The sequence below is a fragment of the Corticium candelabrum genome, chromosome 1, assembly GCF_963422355.1.
Source record: "Corticium candelabrum chromosome 1, ooCorCand1.1, whole genome shotgun sequence".
In the NCBI taxonomy this organism is placed as follows: domain Eukaryota; kingdom Metazoa; phylum Porifera; class Homoscleromorpha; order Homosclerophorida; family Plakinidae; genus Corticium; species Corticium candelabrum.
The window spans coordinates 226,066-248,565 of record NC_085085.1 but is presented as its reverse complement, the minus strand read 5'-3'; the positions used below and the strand labels follow the sequence as shown (position 1 = coordinate 248,565).

The 22,500-nt window shown below is 42.0% G+C and overlaps 5 protein-coding genes across 15 annotated transcripts in view; 3 read left to right on the top strand and 2 right to left on the bottom strand.

Moving 5' to 3' along the window:
• Window positions 1–848, top strand: part of LOC134178397 (collagen triple helix repeat-containing protein 1-like) — a 4,382-nt gene extending 3,534 nt beyond the window's left edge. For 2 of the 3 annotated variants that reach the window (XM_062645285.1, XM_062645278.1), the window contains 2 exons: window positions 1–245; window positions 313–848. The exon at window positions 1–245 is cut by the window's left edge and continues 217 nt beyond it. In XM_062645285.1, coding sequence (XP_062501269.1) covers window positions 1–245; window positions 313–669 — 602 coding nt within the window. In that variant the 3' untranslated portion in view covers window positions 670–848. The remainder of the gene's footprint in view (window positions 246–312) is intronic. The other variant, XM_062645294.1, reaches the window with a different exon arrangement.
• Window positions 849–1,021: 173 nt separating this feature from the next.
• On the bottom strand, window positions 1,022–10,046 carry LOC134178380 (VPS10 domain-containing receptor SorCS2-like). 2 transcript variants are annotated; one of them, XM_062645259.1, is made up of 14 exons: window positions 9,981–10,046; window positions 6,219–6,371; window positions 5,904–6,020; window positions 5,134–5,671; window positions 4,587–4,706; window positions 4,451–4,521; window positions 3,858–3,946; window positions 3,459–3,648; window positions 2,494–2,754; window positions 2,314–2,426; window positions 2,065–2,187; window positions 1,887–2,007; window positions 1,544–1,679; window positions 1,022–1,482 (listed from the first exon to the last, which is right to left on the bottom strand). In XM_062645259.1, the coding sequence occupies exons 4-14, from the start codon at window positions 5,259–5,261 to the stop codon at window positions 1,296–1,298; spliced, it is 1,539 nt and encodes a 512-aa protein (XP_062501243.1). In that variant the 5' UTR covers window positions 5,262–5,671; window positions 5,904–6,020; window positions 6,219–6,371; window positions 9,981–10,046; the 3' UTR covers window positions 1,022–1,295. The 2 variants fall into 2 exon arrangements, with proteins under 2 accessions (XP_062501243.1, XP_062501251.1); XM_062645267.1 differs by lacking the exons at window positions 5,904–6,020; window positions 6,219–6,371; window positions 9,981–10,046 and having other exon boundaries at window positions 1,024–1,482; window positions 4,585–4,706; window positions 5,134–5,271.
• Window positions 10,047–13,575: 3,529 nt separating this feature from the next.
• On the top strand, window positions 13,576–15,036 carry LOC134188845 (collagen triple helix repeat-containing protein 1-like). Its single transcript, XM_062657051.1, has 3 exons — window positions 13,576–13,917; window positions 13,989–14,438; window positions 14,506–15,036. Exons 2-3 carry the CDS (start codon window positions 14,043–14,045, stop codon window positions 14,857–14,859), a joined length of 750 nt encoding a protein of 249 aa, XP_062513035.1. The 5' UTR covers window positions 13,576–13,917; window positions 13,989–14,042; the 3' UTR covers window positions 14,860–15,036.
• A 347-nt stretch (window positions 15,037–15,383) lies between these two features.
• The window catches only part of LOC134177073 (uncharacterized), a 10,430-nt gene continuing 3,313 nt past the window's right edge, over window positions 15,384–22,500 (bottom strand). The window contains exons 1-14 of one of the 8 annotated variants that reach the window (XM_062643813.1): window positions 21,091–21,185; window positions 20,964–21,025; window positions 19,722–20,896; window positions 18,975–19,094; window positions 18,826–18,908; window positions 17,844–17,931; window positions 17,683–17,702; window positions 17,495–17,614; window positions 16,806–17,066; window positions 16,627–16,739; window positions 16,412–16,516; window positions 16,216–16,336; window positions 15,735–15,870; window positions 15,384–15,673 (exon numbers count right to left, since the gene is read on the bottom strand). In XM_062643813.1, the coding sequence (XP_062499797.1) occupies window positions 15,487–15,673; window positions 15,735–15,870; window positions 16,216–16,336; window positions 16,412–16,516; window positions 16,627–16,739; window positions 16,806–17,066; window positions 17,495–17,614; window positions 17,683–17,702; window positions 17,844–17,931; window positions 18,826–18,829 (1,155 nt within the window). In that variant the 5' untranslated portion in view covers window positions 18,830–18,908; window positions 18,975–19,094; window positions 19,722–20,896; window positions 20,964–21,025; window positions 21,091–21,185 and the 3' untranslated portion in view covers window positions 15,384–15,486. Of the gene's footprint in view, window positions 15,674–15,734; window positions 15,871–16,215; window positions 16,337–16,411; window positions 16,517–16,626; window positions 16,740–16,805; window positions 17,067–17,494; window positions 17,615–17,682; window positions 17,703–17,843; window positions 17,932–18,825; window positions 18,909–18,974; window positions 19,095–19,721; window positions 21,186–22,500 lie in introns of those variants that run through there. The other 7 variants (XM_062643796.1, XM_062643804.1, XM_062643788.1 and 4 more) reach the window with 7 other exon arrangements.
• The window catches only part of LOC134191342 (uncharacterized), a 4,059-nt gene continuing 1,676 nt past the window's right edge, over window positions 20,118–22,500 (top strand). The window contains exons 1-2 of the mRNA XM_062659950.1: window positions 20,118–20,762; window positions 21,353–22,500. The exon at window positions 21,353–22,500 is cut by the window's right edge and continues 1,676 nt beyond it. Of these exons, the coding sequence (XP_062515934.1) occupies window positions 20,118–20,762; window positions 21,353–22,500 (1,793 nt within the window). The remainder of the gene's footprint in view (window positions 20,763–21,352) is intronic.

The window sequence follows — 22,500 nt, the reverse complement described above, 5'->3', positions numbered from 1 at the left end:
GTACACAAGGAATAAATGGAGACGAAGGAAGGAAAGGAATAAAGGGAGAGAGAGGATTAGTTGGAGATGTCGGTAGTAAAGGTAATGCTGGAGAAAGAGGTCCACAAGGCCCACAAGGTCCAGAAGGTCTACGAGGAATAAAAGGAGAAACAGGAAGGAAAGGAGAGAAAGGAGAAGCTATGACACTTAACTGGAAACAGTGTGTGTGGTATAGAAATGATTGGCAGAATATCGGTCTGATTCAGGTTATTCCAACTCAATTTGTGATTACAATTATCAACGTGTGACTTGTTTCTGCTTTCTTTTCAACAGAACTGTAATTTTAGGAAACATGACAGCAATTCAGCTCTACATGTTGCATATGCAGGAACTCTCAGGGTTCGATGCAGAAGTGGTGCTTGCTGTTCTCGATGGTATTTTACATTCAATGGTAACGAGTGCAGTGGACCTATGACTATTGAGGGAATTGTGTATAGTAGAATAGATGATGATCCTCACCGTCACAGACAGATTGAGGGATACTGTGAGAACATTCCAGCAGGTCAAGTCACAATTGGATTCAACATTGGAATCTGTAACAAATGGACATCAACAACGTATGATGGTGCTACAGGATGGCGCTCAGTATCTCGCATTATGATTGCAGAAGTTCCTCCATCACAAAAGTGACTGAATTAGAGAGAAATTAGAACTTGTGTTCAGTATAGTTTGCAGTACGTACAGTACGAGGTAGCTGAAGTAGGAGGCTGGATGGTGGGCGTGCATGTCTCTCTTTGCTGTATGTGAGTGTTTGTATGATTAATTCAATGTGTAGCTGCAACTAACAATTGATATCGTCTGTCAAAGTTACAGAACAAACGGCTGCCCAGAGACCATCCCAGTATGCATGATCTGACAGCAAGCATGTTGGTGAGCTGAATAATCGATTTACAGACTGCAGACAAATTTAAATTTTCTAAAATTTGATATTGGTATTGTATCCGGGATATTTATCTATTTATCCCGGATGCTTTTGATTGAATAAATTTCTGCATCTTTTCTTTAAACTTTTATCATATTCAGGTGTTACTACACATTTGACTGTCAGTGCACAACAACAGTTTATGTTATAATGTCACTCCAGCTAAGTTATGAGTTTTGGTTTTCTAAGTTTGTGTTAATTAATTAATCATGTTTGAACAGCAACACACAGTGAGCACATACAGAAGATCTAACTCTAAACAGCTAACCCAGCAGATACATACAATAATCCTTATGGACACACTCATTGCATTTCTAGTAAATGTAACAGTTATTTACACGTCATTCAGCAGTTTATCATCGTCTTCATCATCATCATCATTGTTTGTTGCTTTCGTATCATCGTGGCTCCTTGCAAGTGCAAGAGGAGAGTCGTCGTCGCTGTCGTCTTCATCTAATGTAAGGTGAACATTCCTGTCTTGATTCAATCTAAAGTATGAGTTCTCAAGTCTTGAGTAACGTCTACACAATGGAGATATTCCATCAATACAAAGACAAATGGTCACGTGATCGGCTGACTCACTGTCTGTACCACATGCCAAATATGATGGATATGATGATGATGAGTACAGCCAATATGGTGATGATGATGATGCCAATGGTTCTACCACCAACACTATTGACATGTTTGGCAGATGATGGTTGGATACGAGGATTTACTGCAAATAATGGAAAAGTGATTGTTACTTGATACAAAATGATAGAAACCGGCAAGGCAGGTACACACACACACACACACACACACACACACACACACACACACACACACACACACACACACACACACACACACACACACACACACACACACACAAATGGTGGACAAAAACAAGCAAAGCTATAAATATTGGCTGCAGTCTTCATACCAATCACTTCTTGTAATGAAATTTCTTCGATCAGTGAACTTCCTTCGATTTGTGAACTTTGTGGTGTCAACACCACAGTGATTTTGTGTGCATCCACAGCATATTTCACCCACTGCAAAATCTACAGACACAAGACGCTGAGGTCATTCCCATCTACAAGCTGCCGTGGATATTGTACTGTTTCAATGTCACTTCCTTCATCCTTGTTGTTGGCGACTACAGATAAATTGGCTTCAACTTGATCTGATGCAGGAGGGTAGACCACAAATGCTTCAAATCGACTCGTATCATATCCAGTCACCTACAGATACGTATACAACATGCTCACAATACATTAAATTACAAACACCAAAACTCAGTCACACACACACACACACACACACACACACACACACACACACACACACACACACACACACACACAAACCTGTGCAACCACATTAACCAAACTATCAGCCATCAGACTATCCAAATCATCAAGCGTAGCTCTTTCCTTGACAGCGCAACGACTGAAACCGAGGCACAACGTCTGTACTGCACCTACAATCAACACAAACAACCCTCCAATCTCACAGCAAACGACGCAATGCACAAGAGTGAAACTGACTGTAGACTGAAACGTAAACATGTGATGACTTTGTCCACACGGGATTGTATGCAGTCACCGAGATGAGAAACTTTCCAGTCGATCCGAACACGTGATGTATGGTGCGATTTCGTGTCAGTGTGAACGATGCGTCGTCGTTTCCAAACTTCCATTCGTAATGTATTGGTGCGAGTGTGTTGCCTGTTGGCTGGCAGATGAAAGTGACGTTGTCGGTTGGTAAAACGGCGTGAGGAGAGATAATATTCAAGGTTGATATGACGTCTGTGTAGATCAGAGAAATAGTGAAATGTTAATTAATGTTATAGACTGAAAAACAGATGATGGACAGACGGATGGATATACGTACATACAGTTAGACGGACGTGTCAGAAAGACAACCATAAAACAGTTAAACAGACAGACACAAACATGACAGAAACAAATGGACAGACACATAGACAGACAAACAAACATGACGTAAAGAAATGGACAGACACATAAACAGAGAGACAGACACACAGGTAAACATGACAGACAGAAACAGACAGACACATAGACAGACAGATAAACATGACAAACACATAGATAAACACATAAACATGACATGAAGAAATGAACAGACACAGACAGACAGACGGATAGACAAACAGACATGACAGAAACAAATGGACAAACGCATAGACAGACAAACAGACAGACATGACAGAAACAAACGTACAGACATGTAGACACACAACAGACAAATAAACATAAAAATAGACAGACACATAGACAGACAACCAGACAGACAGACAGACATGACAGAAACAAACGGACAGACATGTAGACAGACAACAGACAGATAAGCATGACAGAAACAACAAGCAGACACATAGACAGACAGACAAACATGATACAACAAATGGACACACACACACACACACACACACACACACACACACACACACACACACACACACACACACAACTGTTAATAGCAAACATACCGTAGACTGTCACCACTAGTTGCACGGTTGACAACCCAACACTATTGCTGGCATTCACCGTCACGTTGTAGCTACCAGCTGTCGAGTACGAGTGATTCTTAACTAAAGGGAAGTTATCGACATGAAGAGTTGAGACGAGTTGAGATTTGTCACCAAACGAGCACACGTACTTGATATCTCGAAAGAAACCCTGAAACAGAAAACACAAAAATACACAAAAATACACAAAAATACACAAAAATACACAAAAATACACAAAAATACACAAAAATACACAAAATACACAAAATACACAAAAATACACAAAAATTGTTGACGCTTAGAACCACTACTGACAATTGGACGTCACAAATACAAACCATCCACACTTGTTTTTCTAATGAATGAGACAATCCTCACCTTTTTTTGTCTCAATGTAAAATGTACTTGTCGTCCGATGGCAACTCCACTGCCTTCAATATCAGACTCCAACGTCAACTCGCCACGAGCTTCACACAACAAATACTTTAAGTTAATACATATTTTAATTTTAATTTTAATTTTTATTTTTTGTTATATATGTATAGATAGTCAAACAGACATACAGACAAATAGACAGGCAGACAAATAGATTGACAGACAGACAGACAGGCAGACAGACAAACAGACAAACAAACAGATTGACAGACAAACAGGCAGACAGAAAGATTGACAGACAGACAGACAGACAAATAGACAGACAGACAGGCAGGCAGACAGACAGATTGACAGAAAAACAGACAGACAGACAGACAGACAAATAGACAAACCAACAAATTGACAGACACACAGACAGAAATATGAATTGTAAATAAATAAATAATTAAATCAGACATATTCGTAATGATCAATTTCAACAAGCACATTGTCACCATTCAACCTCCCCAGGGCTGTTAATCAAATGGACTCTTTTTGGACATTTACAATACTTATTAGAGTATGAAACGCTAAATGCTCTCTACTCATTGCAACACATTTCTCTTGTTTCATAGCCCATTGACTCGTTTCTCCACCTCTGCATACATCACCTGACACCTTACCATATCTGCAGTATCACACAGTTACGGTTGTACACACGGTTAGTGTCAACTGTCGTGGACGTGCATACACCCTTGAGTTATGCTGATCGTCTCGCCTTCGGTGCAGTGGTTCTTTGGATTGTACGTTGTGATGCGTTTGGATTCGATGCATTTGTCTGCTGTCGTTGAACTTAGAATGTATCCGTAGTCACTAGGCATACAAACATGAGAGAATGAGTCGGTGATGTAATATACGTAAATTTAGATTAGAATTAGAAAACGTGTAGCAATCATACAAAATCGTTTTAATTATCACATGGTAGTTTGTCTATCTGTCTGTTTGTATGTATGTGTGTATGTCAATCTGTCTGTCTGTCTCTCTGTCTGTCTACCTCTCTGTCTGTGTTCGTCCATCTGTCTGTCTGTCTCGCTGTATGTGTGTTTGTCCATCTGTCTGTCCGTCTGTCTGTCTGTCAATTTGTCTGTTTGTTATTCTGTCTGTCTGTCTGTCTGTCAATCTGCCTGTCTCTCTGTCTGTTTGTCTGTCCATCTGTCTGTCCGTCTGTGTATGTCTTTGTCTGTTTGTCCATCTGTCTGCCTGTCTGTCTGTTTGCCATCCTCTGTATACACATACATACCATTCATAGTCTTCTCTTGTACAATTACAGTACAACTGTTTTTCCGGTCGTACGTACTCTCGTCCATTGTAGCAACAATGATCGGTTATACGACGCTGATAGAAAGAACGTTGACCAAGAAGACACATCACATTGTTTACTTACAAAGAAACGACCATCACATGAGCACAGACACACAACAAACACAGACAAACAGACAGACAGAAGACAGACAAACAAACACACAAACAGACAGACAAACAAACAGACAGACAAACAGACAGACAGACACACAGATAGACAGACAGACAAACAGACAAGTAGACAAACAGAAGACATACATACATACAGACAACAAACAGACAGACAGACAGACAAACAGACAGACACGCACAAAAACACAACAGAATACACAGACAAACAGCCGACTTCTTCCAGTGGCACCCAATCCTTATAGTCAGACGGTTCACATTTCTTGGGAAACAAAGTTGTAAAGTTCAATTGCCCAACCACCCAATTCTGAAACAAATTACACTGATCCAATTGACTACAAAAGACTCTAGAAAACAAAATCCATAAAATCAAGGTTAATCAACAAGCAACTCTAGCACTGTGTGTGTGTGTGTGTGTGTGTGTGTGTGTGTGTGTGTGTGTGTGTGTGTGTGTGTGTGTGTGTGTGTGTGTGTGTGTGTGTGTGTGTGTGTGTGTGTGTGTGTGTGTGTGTGTGTGTGTGTGTGTGTGTGTGTGTGTGTGTGTGTGTGTGTGTGTGTACACTTTTCATACAAACTCACGTTGCAATTTCTGTTGTTTCACCGGGTTCAGTAAACATGCCGTTCACAATGAGATTGTTTGAATTGCTAAACTGAATGCCAGGCCACGTTGAGTCCGTTCCCTCATTACAACTGTAACTATAAAAATGCACAAACTCATAACTTACATTTCATTGCAATGCTAGTAATGTCTGTCTGTCTGTCTGTCTGTCTGTCTGTCTGTCTGTCTGTCCATCCATCTGTTTGCTTGTCTCTCTGTGTGGATGTATATTCTTCTTTCTATTTACATACTTCAATATCATCATATTACATTGATTATTGCCTTAAGTAACTTACCGAAGATACGTCGATTGTTGGTAATGATCAGTAGCCGCCATGTAGCTGCCGTGGCCGTCAAACAAAAAAAATCAAATTCCCTTGCATTGGAGCCGCTCTCTTGCAGTGCCTGCCACGTGACACATTCATCATGAAGAAACGGACCAACATTTCCTACAGTCAGAGTTTGTTGTATACGACACATACGTAGAAGTATTTCATAGAAGGTTATGAGTAACATGTCAATACGTTTATTATGTAAATATAATTAATAAATTGGTAATATAATTAATTAAGTAATTAATTTTATTGATTAAATTACAATTTTAAAAAGTAAATGATTTAATTTATTAATTAAAATTAATTACATGTCAATTAATAAATAATTAAACTAAATTTAGTATTACTGATAAATTATTAATTAATTAATTAAATTAATTAATTAATATGTAATTAATTTTAATTAATAAAGTAAATCATCACCTTTCTTAATCTTAATTTAATTTAATTTAATTAATTAATTAAATTAAAATTTCTTAATTTTATTTACATATTAATTAAAATTATAAATTATAAATTACTAAATATTAATAAATTAACAATTAAATAAATAAAATAAATACATGTATTAATTAATCAAAATGTCAGTATTTTACACACACACACACACACACACACACACACACACACACACACACACACACACACACACACACACACACACACAAAATGGACAAATGTCAAGCCCTCCACGTCATTCGACGTCGACCTTAAGGTCAGTTGCGGAGATAGCTCCCCTGCCTCTAGAGACAGGACCTCCATGCGCTACTTAGAGGCTTAGGGCCAGCGCTACAATCCACCTGGAGCTTGGCCGGACTATGGCGCAGCTCTAGGACTGGACACCAAGGCCCACAAGTACCAGTTTGCTGCATGCTGTTACTTGCACGATGCCAAGCCAGCGGTCATGTCCACCCCAGCAGGAGCATATAAAGAGAGAAGATGGAGCGTCCATCTAGACATGGGTTCATGCATGGGTGGGGTGGGTGATATCGTTGTGATGGTAAGAGGCGCAGTCACTATCCTAATATGGTAACTTTGGGTTAGCGCTAGAACGACAGCTTTGACACTTTCGCTGCAAGACGCGCTTGCAAGACGAGACGTAGACGTTGACAGTAACATTCACATCAGTACAGCACGCTAGCACTGCTCAGCTGGACAGGAAAGTGGTAAATACGTAGCCTCGACACTATTTGCTTTCGGTGGTCCGACCGCGCGAGGATAGCAACGGGACTGTAACACGTGGTGTTCTATCCCTTGCGAATTTTTTTTTTGGGCCCACTTTCTTTAGTACCCGGATAAACGTCCCGTATACGCTGTATTCTGCACGTGCCATAAGCCCGTCATTCACGTGCCGGCTTTACGTATCCGCGCGAAATCCAGTCAAAAGTGCGTTTAGTCCCGCCTGTTTCTTTCGCGCTCTTTTCGATTTCGCGACATGTTTGCCAAGTTTTCGAGCTCTTTTCTTACGACATTCAAGGGCAGGTTAGACAGTGAAGCCGTACTTATGCACACGTACATGAGACTCAATCTGCACTCCATCACGTGCCTACTTCTTTTTCAATGCATCTAGGTCCGCTAGACACCTAAACAGGCAAGATTGTACGAGACTGACCTTTCCCAAAGTGAGTCCAGAGAAGGGCCAGCTCATCACTGTGCCCAAAGCCACTCACTTTAGCGACCCACACAGTAGCCCAGTGATGCCCAGTGAGTCTGCCTGCAGAAATCTGGCTGGAAGAATCAATGAGCAGGCTGGAGACAACACTCAAGCCGGTGCATTCCTATTTGGCGTATTCAATCTTGAAGGAATTAGAGAGTTCCAAGCAATACATGAAGCCAAATCCATTGCCTCCCAGGTATATGTACGTGAATTTTACTAATTAACCGTAATTCCCTAAAACACACTTGAAGCAGTATGCAAGAGTTACTAAATGCAACATTGTACACACACAACTACAAACTGGTTGTTATTTGACTTGCTACTCAGTACTGATATGCCACAGATTGTTATCAGTGCTCAGTATACACTAGCTTATTATACATGTGGTGTGTGTGTGTGTGTGTGTGTGTGTGTGTGTGTGTGTGTGTGTGTGTGTGTGTGTGTGTGTGTGTGTGTGTGTCTGTGTCTGTGTCTGTGTCTGTGTATTTATATTACTAGTAAATGAAGCTGTGTTTACACCGTCGCTTCACAGCTACGAGCGTGTGTGTGTGTGTGTGTGTGTGTGTGTGTGTGTGTGTGTGTGTGTGTGTGTGTGTGTGTGTGTGTGTGTCTGTGTGTGTGTGTGTGTGTGTGTGTGTGTGTGTGTGTGTGTGTGTGTGTGTGTGTGTGTGTGTGTCTGTCTGTGTCTGTGTGTGTGTGTGTGTGTGTGTGTGCGTGTGTGTGTGTGTCTGTCTGTGTCTGTGTGTGTGTGTGTGTGTGTGTGTGTGCGTGTGTGTGTGTGTGTGTGTGTGTGTGTGTGTGTGTGTTTGTGTGTGTGTGTGTGTGTGTGTGTGTGTGTGTGTGTGTGTGTGTGTCTGTCTGTGTGTGTCTGTGTGTGTGTGTGTCTGTGTGTGTGTGTGTGTGTGTGTGTGTGTGTGTGTGTGTCTGTGTGTGTGTGTGTGTGTGTGTGTGTGTCTGTCTGTCTGTGTGTGTGTGTGTGTGTGTGTGTGTGTGTGTGTGTGTGTCTGTGTGTGTGTCTGTGTGTGTCTGTGTGTGTGTGTCTGTGTGTGTGTGTGTGTGTGTGTGTGTGTGTGTGTGTGTGTGTGTGTGTGTGTGTGTGTTTATTGTAAATATTGTAAATTTTATTAACTTTTGTCTATTTATTGTCATTATCATTAATTAATCATTAGGTTGTATAATTCTTTGAAAACCCAGGGATGCGTTGATGTGAGTAAAGATAATCAACTAAATATCATCAATGTCCCACTCCACACTTAGAATTCAGTATCTGCACATGCGTGACAGCTACATCTCTCGAGCTTGTTATCTACGTTATTTCTCAATTCAGCATGTAGCGTTCTTTCTTGCATCACTCGAGGTGAACACGATTATCATGCTTTCGTCGAGCCGTTGCTATCATCTTTCGTTTCGTTAAAATTAATTCGTCGTAGATAGAGATCGATGTACGTGCACAGGAAATACTGTGAAGCGCGACATGTATGTTATAGCGACCGCGGATCCAGAAGGAACCATGCAGCGCAACGTTTTCTACGAATCTTTCTTGCAAGACGACGTCGATCGTTCATCATCAGTCCTACTTACACCTGTAAATATATTCTTGCACGGAGCGGGCTTGTTATCCACGTTCTTTCTCAATTCTGTAGCGCTCGATCTTGCATCACTTGCAGCCAACTACCGAGGTGGACGAGATTATCGTGCTTTCGTCGAGCCGTACGTTGCTAGCATCTTTCGTTCCGATGATAATTCGTCGTAGCTATAGCTAGATAAAGATTGATCTCGTACGTCTCCTAGAAATACTGTGAAGCGACATGCAGTGACCAGATCCAGAAGAAAGCAGCGTTAGCGTTTCCTACGAAACTTTCTTGCAAGACGCCGTCGATCGTTCATCATCAGACCTACTTACAGCAAAACATATTGCTCTCTTGAAGATCGCGGATGACATGTTGGTCGTGCGCAACGGACACATGCATGGTCTCATGGGACCTTCGCTTGGCTTCTTGTAGAACGATGAATTCGTTTGTTTTGCGATTCTTTTGTAAAAAGTAACAAACGCATACAACTATTACCTGATCTTTACTCTGCGCTTCTCGATTTGACGACAGTTTGACCGTAAAATGGAGGTTTACGACATCTCGGCTTTTCTGTCATAATGCGCGGGATTGTTACGTCACCCATTGTTGATGTGCCAAAGGTCTGCTGATTGGCTCTGCCAATTCCCGAGAGTGATTCACGCTGACAAGCTAGTATTACGTCACCTACGTTTGCGTCCCAAAACGACTGCTGATTGGTTGACAAACTCCTCCGTGACACACGCTTACAAACAAACATAGATAGTTACAAACATAGATAGATAGATAGGTACAGACATACCGACAGACAGACCGGAAGTCAATTCAACCCGTTTAGAGTAAGCTTCTCGCGAAGCAGTCCACCACTTATTGTGGTGTCCTTCTTTTACGCTCGTAGCTTAATTATATCCAACCGGTAATGACTATAACTGGTTAGAATTGAATTCTACAGCATCGTAAACTGGTCAACAAATGTCACAGCTGTTGCACTGCAGCTTGAATAGTGGCATGATTTTGCTGGACACTACTTTGACATGCCATTCATTGATCCAACCTTCCAAATATATGCAATCTTCTTCACATGTCCTACACACAATGCAAAATATCTAATACACAATGCAAAAGAAAGTGGGCCCAAAAAAAATTCGCCCAGATGTAGACTTACGCGCGCAAATAGTTGCTGAGCATGCGCAGACGGTACAATACAACTGGACGAGCTAACAGCATACAGCAAGGAATCCTCATGTGGGGAACTACTGTAGAGTCATAGTACCTGCCAGTCTAAGACACTATGTATTGGAGACACCGCACGAAGGCGATCTTGGTATAGTGAAAACTAAAGGCCTCGCCCGTTCCTTCGTATGGTGGCCTCGCATCGACCAAGACATCGAGGAACTAATTCAGGGCTGCAGGGTTGTCAAGAGACCGCTGTTTCCCCTCAACGAGCGCCTATTCATCGTTGGAATACCCCGTGGCAACGTCTAGAACCCATGCAATGCTCGGAAGGATGTACTTGGTTATAGTAGACCAGACCTGCCAACCTAGCAGTGTCAAAATGCGTGAGTTTGCAGGATAAATATGCGAGAAAATGCGGGAGTTTGGAATTTTTTTGGACACGCCCACAATAGCATTAATATCAATAAATTTATATTGTAATAAGTGTTAATATATAAATAATATCTAATCATCAAAATTTAAGTATTTGCATGCCCGATTGGAGTAGAAGCCATTAATTTATTTAGTTATAGTGCAGCAAATGTATAACCGATTGATTAATGTGCCTAATTAGCGACACACAGTATCAACACCAATTACTAAACATAATAATTAATTAATTAATTAAACACAGATCTTGTACTGTAGGTACTACTGTCTGTTATAAAAATCTAAGAACAAAGTACATGCACATTCTCGTGGCTAGTTGGGATATTTTGGATTCTATTTTCTTGTGGCCTTCTTCGATCGCTTTTCCAGCAATACATATGGTAATCAGGTAGCCAGCCCCTTCCCCCTTTTCCACTTCTGACCGACTCCTTCGAATTCTAGGTCGGTACTTTGACCAAGTATGTTAAGAACAGGGCCGTAGGAGCCGGTGCGGCTGGTGCGGCCATGGCCGCACCACTTTTTGTAGCCTCGCCTAGCCAGACCCTTCTCTGCGCGAGCGAAAGAGAGAGAAGAGGAAAAACAAACACATATAAGGAGGCATTCAATTTGAAACCAGACTGACAGACATTAATTGGAGCATTGGTCTCTTGCTTTAACGGGCACTAAATTAAAAGCCACGCTCTTTAGCGTGCGTTAGGCCGTACCACTTTTTATTTGCTTCCTACGGGCCTGAAGAAAGAGCCGTATGAAGAGGGGGCTGGCACATAGAAATTGATATTGGGATATCAAGTGTGTGTGTACACATGCATGTACAAAAACTGTAGGGTACAGTTACACAGAACAGGCACGTCCATCATTTTGGTTACACCCACCAATGGTCAGAATGCGGGAGATTTGATGCCAAATGCGGGTAGGCTGGAGAAGGGTCCCAAATGAGGAAGTCTCCCACTTAATGCGGGAGAGTTGGCAGCTCTGGTAGACGCTTATAGCAAATGGCCTGAGACATTGGAGATGAAAACTACAACGGTCGAGAAGACAGTCACACAACTACGAACAGTGATAGCACGTATGGGGATCCCACACCAGATTGTGTCGGACAACGAGCCACAGTTTATCTCCAAAGTTTTCAGGAGGTTTACGAAGGCAAACGGAATCAAACATGTGACTGGAGCACGGTATCACCCTTCAACGAACGGGATAGTGGAATGCTTGGTGCGGAGTTTCAAACTTGCGGTTAAGGCCGACCACACCGACATTACAACGCAGCACAAATTAGACAAATTGTTGTTCGCCTGCCGTACCACGACAGAACTGAGCCCAGCAGAACTCATGTTTGGACACAATCTGCGAACTAAGTTGGATTTGACGAGACTGAACGTGACAGCAGACAGATATTTACAATAAATAGAAAAGTATCAATTCTACAGCAACAGTGTTTGTAGAAGATGCTCTTCTACCAGAGATTTAAATAAAGATACTTTTGACATCGACCGAATTTGAGCCGGCAGTGAGTTCCAGAGCATCTGCCCACGGTAGAACGAGGTCGAGATGACAAGACACTAAAGAATGTGAGCAAACCACTGAGATCATTTCAAGCTGGACATAGCGTAATGGCCAGGAACTATAGGCAAGGGTCAAAATGGCTGCCAGGAACAGTCAGAACGAACAGGACCAGTCTCTTACACTGTACTCGTCAACGAGTCAGTTCGCAGGCAACACATTGACCAACTGCGATCGGGATATAACATTGTGGTGGGAGAGCAGGCGAAAGGACACAATTCGGCGGAATACCAGGAAACACCGGTTGCAACAGGAATTATAGCACTCTCACAGGCGACAGGCGGTAGTCCAGACAACACCAGTGGCGTCAGGTACCACCACCCACCGACACGACAATGCTCGAGGAGACACTCTCTCAAGAAGACAACACAGTAGAATCACCGTTCACAGAAGACAACGCAGGAGAATCACCGATCAAAGCAAGAACCACCCGATCTGGAAGAAAGATACTGACACCAGAATGGCTAAAAGACTACCAGGTCATGATGCTAGAGACTTTAGTTTAGTCAGTAGTGGGAGAGTAGAGACATCAAGAAACTTTTGCTATAATTCTTTTCGTTGGGTTATGGTTCTTAATTAGGCCTGGGGGAATGTTGGGTATTTCGTAGTGTGCATGCGTGAGTGACACTTGTAGAATCCTTATCCTAACTAAATCCAGTATTGTGAGAACCAGTGTCGGACTCAACAACGCCCAGTAGCTAATGAGCGTGTGACTGTCAGATTGCGGATTTGTTGTCTTAATCGACTGTTTATACTGTAACGTAGTGATTGTATTATGAGTGATTGCTGTTGCTGTTTTCGATGTGATGAAAGTTTCATTGAATGATCTTGAACTTTTATGAAATTTTATGTTTGTTTAGTTGTCTCTCAGATGGAACTGCACCTGCTGTGAGTTGATACATTTTGTACACTAGCATATTTGCATTGGTGTGTGTGACGATTTGGGCAAAAGAACAGCAACATGAGATGTTAGACAGGAAGGTGGAAGGGGGAGGATGGTAATGGGAAAGTATTTGTGACCATGTTTGGTAGATGACCTTTGCACACATTAGATTAGGTGGAAATGTTCTATTTCAGACTAGAACGCAACTCCCCCTCGGATGTGAGGGTGTGTGAGGAGGAGTATATAAGAGCAAGCTGACCAGCTCACTTCATCAGTATCGAGGATATCGGTCATCATCATGTTTTCATTTTTGTGACAGTTCTTGTGCTCATTCAAGTCATTGCTACTTCTGGTGGTCAAAGTGTGTCAGATGAGAGAAATCAGCAGGTTATGATGATTCATTGAGTAATAATTAAATTTTTCACAAAAGTTTGTATTTGACTCTGTTTACTGAGTAGACATGTGTGCCTGCTGGTGTTCTGGGAGTACCTGGATTACCCGGACGAGATGGAATGAAAGGAGGAAAAGGAATGAAGGGAGAGAAAGGATTAGTTGGAGATGTCGGCAGTAAAGGTAATGCTGGGAAGATAGGTCCACAAGGAATAAAAGGAGAAGAAGGTAGGAAAGGAGAAACAGGACATAAAGGAGAGAAAGGATTAGTTGGAGATGCTGGTCCACAAGGAACAAATGGATACGAAGGAAGGAAAGGAATAAAGGGAGAGAGAGGATTAGTTGGAGATGTCGGTGGTAAAGGTAATGCTGGAGAAAGAGGTCCACAAGGTCCACAAGGTCCACGAGGGATAAAAGGAGAAACAGGAAGGAAAGGAGAGAAAGGAGAAGCTATGACACTCAACTGGAAACAGTGTGTGTGGAATAGAAATGATAAGAAGGAGAGCGGTTTTATTCAGGTTATTCCAACTTGATTTGTGATTACAATTATCAACGTGTGACTTGTTTCTGCTTTCTTTTCAACAGAACTGTAATTTTAGGAAACATGACAGCAATTCAGCTCTACATGTTGCATATGCAGGAAATCTCAGGGTTTACTGCTCCAGTGGTTATTGCTGTTCTCGATGGTATTTTACATTCAACGGTAACGAGTGCAGTGGACCTGTGACTATTGAGGGAGTTGTGTATGGTGCTCCAGCTAATGATGTTCCTAGCCGTCACAGACAGATTGAGGGATACTGTGAGAACATTCCAGCAGGTCAAGTCACAATTGGATTCTACATTGGAAAGTGTAATGGACAGTCGACCTCTAATGGCAATACAGGATGGAATTCAGTATCTCGCATTATGATTGCAGAAGTTCCTCCATCTCAAAAGTGACTGAATTAGAGAGAAATTAGAACTTGTGTTCAGTATAGTTTGCAGTACGTACAGTACGAGGTAGCTGAAGTAGGAGGCTGGATGATGCTCGTGCATGTCTCTCTTTGCTGTATGTGAGTGTTTGTATGATTAATTCAATGTGTAGCTGCAACTAACAATCGATATCATCTCTCAAAGTTACAGAACAAACGGCTGCCCAGAGACCATTCCAGCATGCATGATCTGACAGCAAGCAAGTCGGTGGGCTAAATAAACGATTTACAGACTGCAAACAAATTTAAATTTTCTAAAATTTGATATTGGTATTGTATCCGGGATATTTATCTATTTATCCCGGATGCTTTTGATTGAATAAAATTTCTGCATCTTTTCTTTAAACTTTTATCATATTCAGGTGTTACTACACATTTGACTGTCAGCGCACAACAACAGTTTATGTTATAATGTCACTCCAGCTAAGTTATGAGTTTTGGTTTTCTAAGTTTGTGTTAATTAATTAATCATGTTTGAACAGCAACACACAGTGAGCACATACAGAAGATCTACCTCTAAACAGCTAACCCAGCAGATACATACAATAATCCTTATGGACACACTCATTGCATTTCTAGTAAATGTAACAGTTATTTACACGTCATTCAGCAGTTTATCATCGTCTTCATCATCATCATCATTGTTTGTTGCTTTCGTATCATCGTGGCTCCTTGCAAGTGCAAGAGGAGAGTCGTCATCGCTGTCATCTTCATCTAATGTAAGGTGAACATTCCTGTCTTGATTCAATCTAAAGTATGAGTTCTCAAGTCTTGAGTAACGTCTACACAATGGAGATATTCCATCAATACAAAGACAAATGGTCACGTGATCGGCCGACTCACTGTCTGTACCACATGCCAAATATGATGGATATGATGATGATGAGTACAGCCAATATGGTGATGATGATGATGCCAATGGTTTCACCACCAACACTATTGACATGTTTGGCAGATGATGGTTGGATACGAGGATTTACTGTAAATAATGGAAAAGTGATTGTTACTTGATACAAAATGATAGAAACCGGCAAGGCAGGTACACACACACACACACACACACACACACACACACACAAACACACACACACACACACACACACACACAAACACACACACACACACACACACACACACGCACACACACACACTCAACACACACACACACACACACACACACACACACACACACACACACACACACTCAAACACACACACACACACACACACACACACACACACACACACACACACACACACACACACACACACAAATGGTGGACAAAACAAGCAAAGCTATAAATATTGGCTGCAGTCTTCATACCAATCACTTCTTGTGATGAAATTGCTTCAATCAGTGAACTTCCTTCGATTTGTGAACTTTGTGGTGTCAACACCACAGTGATTTCGTGTGCATCCACAGCATATTTTACCCACTGCAAGATCTACAGAAACAAGACGCTGAGATCATTACCATCTACAAGCTGCCGTGGATATTGTTCTGTTTCAATGTCACTTTCTTCATCCTTGTTGTTGGCGACTACAGATAAATCGGCTTCAACTTGATCTGATGCAGGAGGGTAGACCACAAATGCTTCAAATCGACTCGTATCATATGCAGTCACCTACAGATACGTATACAACATGCTCACAATACATTAAATCACAAACACCAAAACTTACACACACACACACACACACACACACACACACACACACACACACACACACAAACATGTGCAACCACATTAACCAAACTATCAGCCATCAGACTATCCAAATCATCAAGCGTAGCTCTTTCCTTCACAGCGGAACGACTCAAACCGAGACGCAACGTCTGTACTGCACCTACAATCAACACAAACAACCCTCCAATCTCACAGCAAACCGACGCAACGCAAGAGTGAAACTGACTGTAGACTGAAACGTAAACATGTGATGACTTCGTCGACACGGGATTGTATGCAGTCACCGAGATGAGAAACTTTCCAGTCGATCCGAACACGTGATGTATGGTGCGATTTCGTGTCAGTGTGAACGATGCGTCGTCGTTTCCAAACTTCCATTCGTAATGTATTGGTGCGAGTGTGTTGCCTGTTGGCTGGCAGATGAAAGTGACGTTGTCGGTTGGTAAAACGGCGTGAGGAGGGATAATATTCAAGGTTGATATGACGTCTGTGTAGATCAGAGAAATAGTGAAATGTTAATTAATGTTATAGACTGAAAAACAGATGATGGACAGACAGATGGATATACGTACATACAGTTAGACGGACGTGTCAGAAAGACAACCATAAAACAGTTAAACAGACAGACACAAACATAAGAGAAACAGACAGACAAACATGACGTAAAGAAATGGACAGACACATAAAATGAGAGACAGAGAGACAGACAGACAGACAAACATGACATAAACAAATGGACAGACACATAGACAGACAGACAAACATGACAGAAATAAACGGACAGACAAACAGATGTAAATAACAAAAGAAATGAACATACACATAGACAGACAACAGACACGGCAGCTACAAACAAACAGACACATAAACACAAACACACACACACACACACACACACACACACACACACACAACTGTTAATAGCAAACATAACGTAGACTGTCACCACTAGTTGCACAGTTGACAACCCAACACTATTGCTGGCATTCACCGTCACGTTGTAGCTACCAGCTGTCGAGTACGAGTGATTCTTAACTACAGGGAAGTTATCGACATGAAGAGTTGAGACGAGTTGAGATTTGTCACCAAACGACCACACATACTTGATATCTTGAAAGAAACCCTGAAACAGAAAACACAAAATACACAAAAATACACAAAAATACACACAAAATCGTTGACACTTAGAATCTCTACAAACAATCGGACGTCACAAATACAAACCATCCACACTTGTTTTTCTAATGAACGAGACAATCCTCACCTTTTTTGTCTCAATGTAAAATGTACTTGTCGTCCGATGGCAACTCCACTGCCTTCAATATCAGACTCCAACGTCAACTTGCCAGGAGCTTCACACAACAAATACTTTAATTAAGTTAATACATATTTTAATTTTATTTTTTATTTTTTGTTATATATGTATAGATGTATATATAAATAGAAAATAACAATAAAAAATAAAAATAAAAATAAAAATTAAATTAAATATATACATATACACAACATCCAAAGAAGAGCCCCAGATGGTTATTTTATGAAAAACTTTGGAAAATTTAAGTACAACAAAGATGCAGCTAGGACTGTAGACTGAGAATGCATGTCAAACACTCAGACTGAAGCTCACACCTATGCCGTTCATGCACCAGTTTACACTCAATTGAAAGGCAAATAATTAATTGAGAATCAATTACGGCCAAACATGATGTAGCATACCTATGCATGACTTTAGAATCACTGTCTTAGGGAGGCGTTTATTCAAGTAAGTTGGTACATGCAATTGCAATTGTACAAGAGAAGACTATGAATGGTATGTATGCATATACAGAGGATGGCAGACAGACAGAAAGACAGACAGAAAGATCGACAGACAGACAGACAGACCGACAGACAGATTGACAGACAAACAGACAGGCAGATTGACAGGCAAACAGACAGACAGACAGACAGATTGACAGACAAACAGACAGGCAGATTGACAGGCAAACAGACAAACAGGCAGACAGACAGATTGACAGACAGACAGACAAATAGACAGACAGACAAACAGACAAACAAACAGATTGACAAACACACAGACAGACAGATTGTAAATAAATAAATATTTTTTTTAAATCAGGCATATTCGTAGTCATTGATTTCAACAAGTACATTGTCATTCAACCTCCCCAGGGCTGTTAATCAAATGGACTCTTTTTGGACATTTACAATACTTATTAGAGTATGAAACGATAAATGCTCTCTACCCATTGCAACACATTTCTCTTGTTTCGTCGTCCATTGACTCGTTTCTCCACCTCTGCATACATCACCTCACACCTTACCATATCTGCAGTATCACACAGTTACGGTTGTACACACGGTAAGTGTTCAACTGTCGTGGACGTGCTCACACCCTTGAGTTATGCTGATCGTCTCGCCTTCGGTGCAGTGGTTCTTTGGATTGTACGTTGTGATGCGTTTGGATTCTATGCATTTGTCTGCTGTCGTTGAACTTAGAACGTATCCGTAGTCACTAGGCATACAAACATGAGAGAATGAGTCGATGATGTAATACACGTAAATTTAGATTAGAATTAGAAAACGTGTAGCAATGATATAAAATCGTTTTAATTATCGTATGGTAGTCTGTCTATCCGTCTGTCTGTCTGTTTGTCTGTCTCTCTGTCTGTGTGTTTGTCCATCTGTTTGTCAATACATATACTTTAAAACATTGAACTATTATACACCATCTAAGCAAAGCAACTAAATACTATTGTCTGTCTGTCCGTCTGTCTGTCTGTCAATCTGCCTGTCTGTCTGTCAATCTGCCTGTCTCTCTGTCTGTCTGTCAATCTGCCTGTCTCTCTGCCTGTCTGTCAATCTATCTGTGTGTTTGTCCATCTGTTTGTCTGTCTGTCTCTATGTCTATGTGTTTGTCCATCTGTTTGTCTGTCTGTGCATCTGTCTGTCTGTCAATCTGCCTGTCAATCTGTCTGTCTCTCTGTCTGTGTGTATGTCTTTTGTCTGTCTGTCTGTCAATCAGTCTGTCTCTCTGTCGGTTTGTCTGTCCATCTGTCTGTCTGTCTGTCTATGTCTTTGTCTGTCTGTCTGTCTGTCTGTCTGTCTGTCTGTCTGCCATTCTCTGTATACACATACATACCATTCATAGTCTTCTCTTGTACAATTGCAGTACAACCGTTTTTCCGATCGTATCTACTCTCGTCCATTGTAGCAACAATGATCGGTTGTACGACGCTGATAGAAAGAACGTTGACCAAGAAGACACATCACATTGTTTACCTACAAAGAAACGAACATCATATGAGCACAGCCAGACAACAAAAACAGACAAAAACAGACAGACAGAAGATAGACAAAGAAACACACAAACAGATAGACAAACAAACACACAAACAGATAGGCAAACATACAGACAGATAGACAAATAGACAGACACAGAATGACAAACAGACAGACAGACAGACAGACAGACAGACAAACAAAATCCAAGACTTGAAGCCTTGTTGTTTTCGCCTTGCTTGTCCGTTCTCTGGCAATGTCTTCTGCCGAGAAATGTCCATACGAGTCTTGTCATGTTTCGGACACACTGAAGAGAGTTCTGTGTCATATCCGCGACGCTCACGACCCGAATCTCCTCCCAGGGGATTTCATCGCTCGCCTGAATCTTCTTCAGTGCTCATTCTGCAAAAGATGGTACTTGAAGTTGAATCAACACACTTCTCAATGCCGTTCTCGGAAATCCGTTTCTGATGGTCAACGGTCAAGTCAGGGCCATACTACACTCGGCGCATCGTCACCTCCTGGAAGGAACGTCCGGAAGACCCTTTCTGAGTTGCCGCCGTCTCTTACAGTGCCGGATTCATTCTCTGGAGATTCCGCTTGTCATAATCCACCTCAGCGCGTGTCCCTACAGGATGCCCATGCTGACCTAGAGACTGCAGCCTGGAACATTATCCGGGATCTGCCCTCGGATGCCATTCTCAAGGCCATTCCCCCACGGGTTGTACAAACTATCAAGCCTGCTGCACGAGCACTCTTTCACGACTGTTGTGCTGTGGCCCTTCGAAAGATCCATGACAATCCCGGTGACGAGCTAGCATGGAAGCTGCTCTTCCTCATTCCACGCATGATTCTCACGCCTATGGTCAGGGGAGGACGTCATGGCTTTCGTGACGTCAAAGTGAGGTACAGTAGGACCTCAAAGATACGAACACCTCGGGAAATTGGGTGTTCGTAATTGTGAAATGTTCATAAGTCTGAAGTTTGTAATATCGATGATTACATAACTTGTGAAAACAGGAGTACACTGTATGGCTATCAAAAAGGATAAGTACGTGAACTACAGTAACTGTGAGAGTGTAAGAACGAATTCAAGGGTTACTAAAATAACAATCCATTGTCTTTAGCTTCAACGGCAAACTGAGTAATTTTGCTCCTAGATTTCTGTATATCAGTTACTGTGGATTTTCCAATGCTATATTCAGAAGCAATAGCTGTATTAGAAATACCTCTGTCCAGCTTCTCAAGAATCTCGATCTTTTGTTCAATAGATAAATTGACTCGCTTTCTCTTAGGCTTGTCCTTTGCCTCCATCTTGGATCAGCTACCACGTGGCTAGCGCTAGGCCACGCCTCAAAAGTGCGCGTGCGCGTGGCTACATTACGTGATCAAATTTTTGCAAGAGCGCGCGCTCGCGCTAGAGCATGCTGTTCGGTTGACCGGTCAGTTCGGTTGTCTGGTGTTCGTATCTTTGAGGTCCTACTGTATCAGAAATTTCTCAGTTGGAATTGGTCGGATCTACTTCAGCTAAATGGATCAACTTCAAAGAAGACGCCTCGTTGTAGTGATGAAGCACGGAGAGCCGCTACCCTGAGGTTGGTGAGATGTGGAGAGCTTTCAAGAGCTTCCAGGTTGTTAACCAGCAAAGGCCTAGCTCCTGCCTCAGAAGATACCACAGCAAAGCTGGCTTCCAAGCACCCTTCCAGAGCCACGGGGTTGCATCTTCCTTCTTTGTCTCAAGATTCAATCAAACTGTCAAGCTCAGCGCTGTTTGATGCCATTAGACGAGCTCCACGGGGTTCTGGTGCAGGTCTCTCAGGCTGGCGCTTCGAGCATTTGAAAGTTCTACTTGAAAACGAGCTCACAGCAGATTGTCTTTTTTCCGCTTGTTCGGCTATTGCTAGAGGCATATTGCCTGCTGCTGCAGTAACCCTCTTTTCTTCATCTCGGCTAATTGCTCTGCCCAAGTCCAATGGCGACATACGACCTATTGCAGTTGGTGAAGCTATACGCAGGCTGACAGCTCGAGCTATATGTCAACAAAAAAAGGAACTGTTCTCAAGCTTCTTCTGCCCCATCCAGCATGGTGTGGCAACCGAGTGTGGCACTGAGCTGATTGTCCATCACATTGAGCTACTCCTCCAGCACAATCCCGACTGGGTTGTATTAAAATCTGATGTCAGAAATGCATTCAATTCCATCAGCAGACAACAGATGTTGGAGCAAGTGGTCGGGTCATTTCCAGATATCTTGAATCATGTAGCTCAGATGTATGGGAGGATCAGCCCATTGGTATTCATGCAAGGTATCACTCCAGTTACAATCGAATCTGCAGAAGGGGTCCATCAAGGCGACCCGCTGGGGCCAGTTCTATTTGCCACTGCCATTCATTCTGTTCTAAAAGATCTTCAGGAGATGCATCCGAAGGTTCGTATCTTGGCATACTTGGACGACGTCTTTGTACTGGGTCACCCTACGGATATTCAGTCTGCCTTTCAAGATCTGAAAAAGTCTTTTTTTGCCATCAACATGATCATTGCAGATTCAAAGTGTGAGATCTACTGCCCTTCTACACGTGATCCTGTTGAAGGCTTTGACTGCATACCAGTCACTGATGATGGAGCCATCTTTCTTGGAGC

Bases quoted from the DNA above. Each gene is read 5' to 3' on its own strand.
- LOC134178380 (XM_062645259.1), bottom strand. From the start codon at position 5,261: ATGTGTCTTCTTGGTCAACGTTCTTTCTATCAGCGTCGTATAACCGAT. The intron at 4,522-4,586 runs GTGTATGCACGT...GTGATACTGCAG, and splicing joins ACGATCAGCATAACTCAAGG to ATATGGTAAGGTGTCAGGTG. The intron at 2,755-3,458 runs GTATGTTTGCTA...TGATCTACACAG, and splicing joins ACTAGTGGTGACAGTCTACG to ACGTCATATCAACCTTGAAT.
- LOC134188845 (XM_062657051.1), top strand. From the start codon at position 14,043: ATGAAAGGAGGAAAAGGAATGAAGGGAGAGAAAGGATTAGTTGGAGAT. The intron at 14,439-14,505 runs GTTATTCCAACT...TCTTTTCAACAG, and splicing joins AGGAGAGCGGTTTTATTCAG to AACTGTAATTTTAGGAAACA.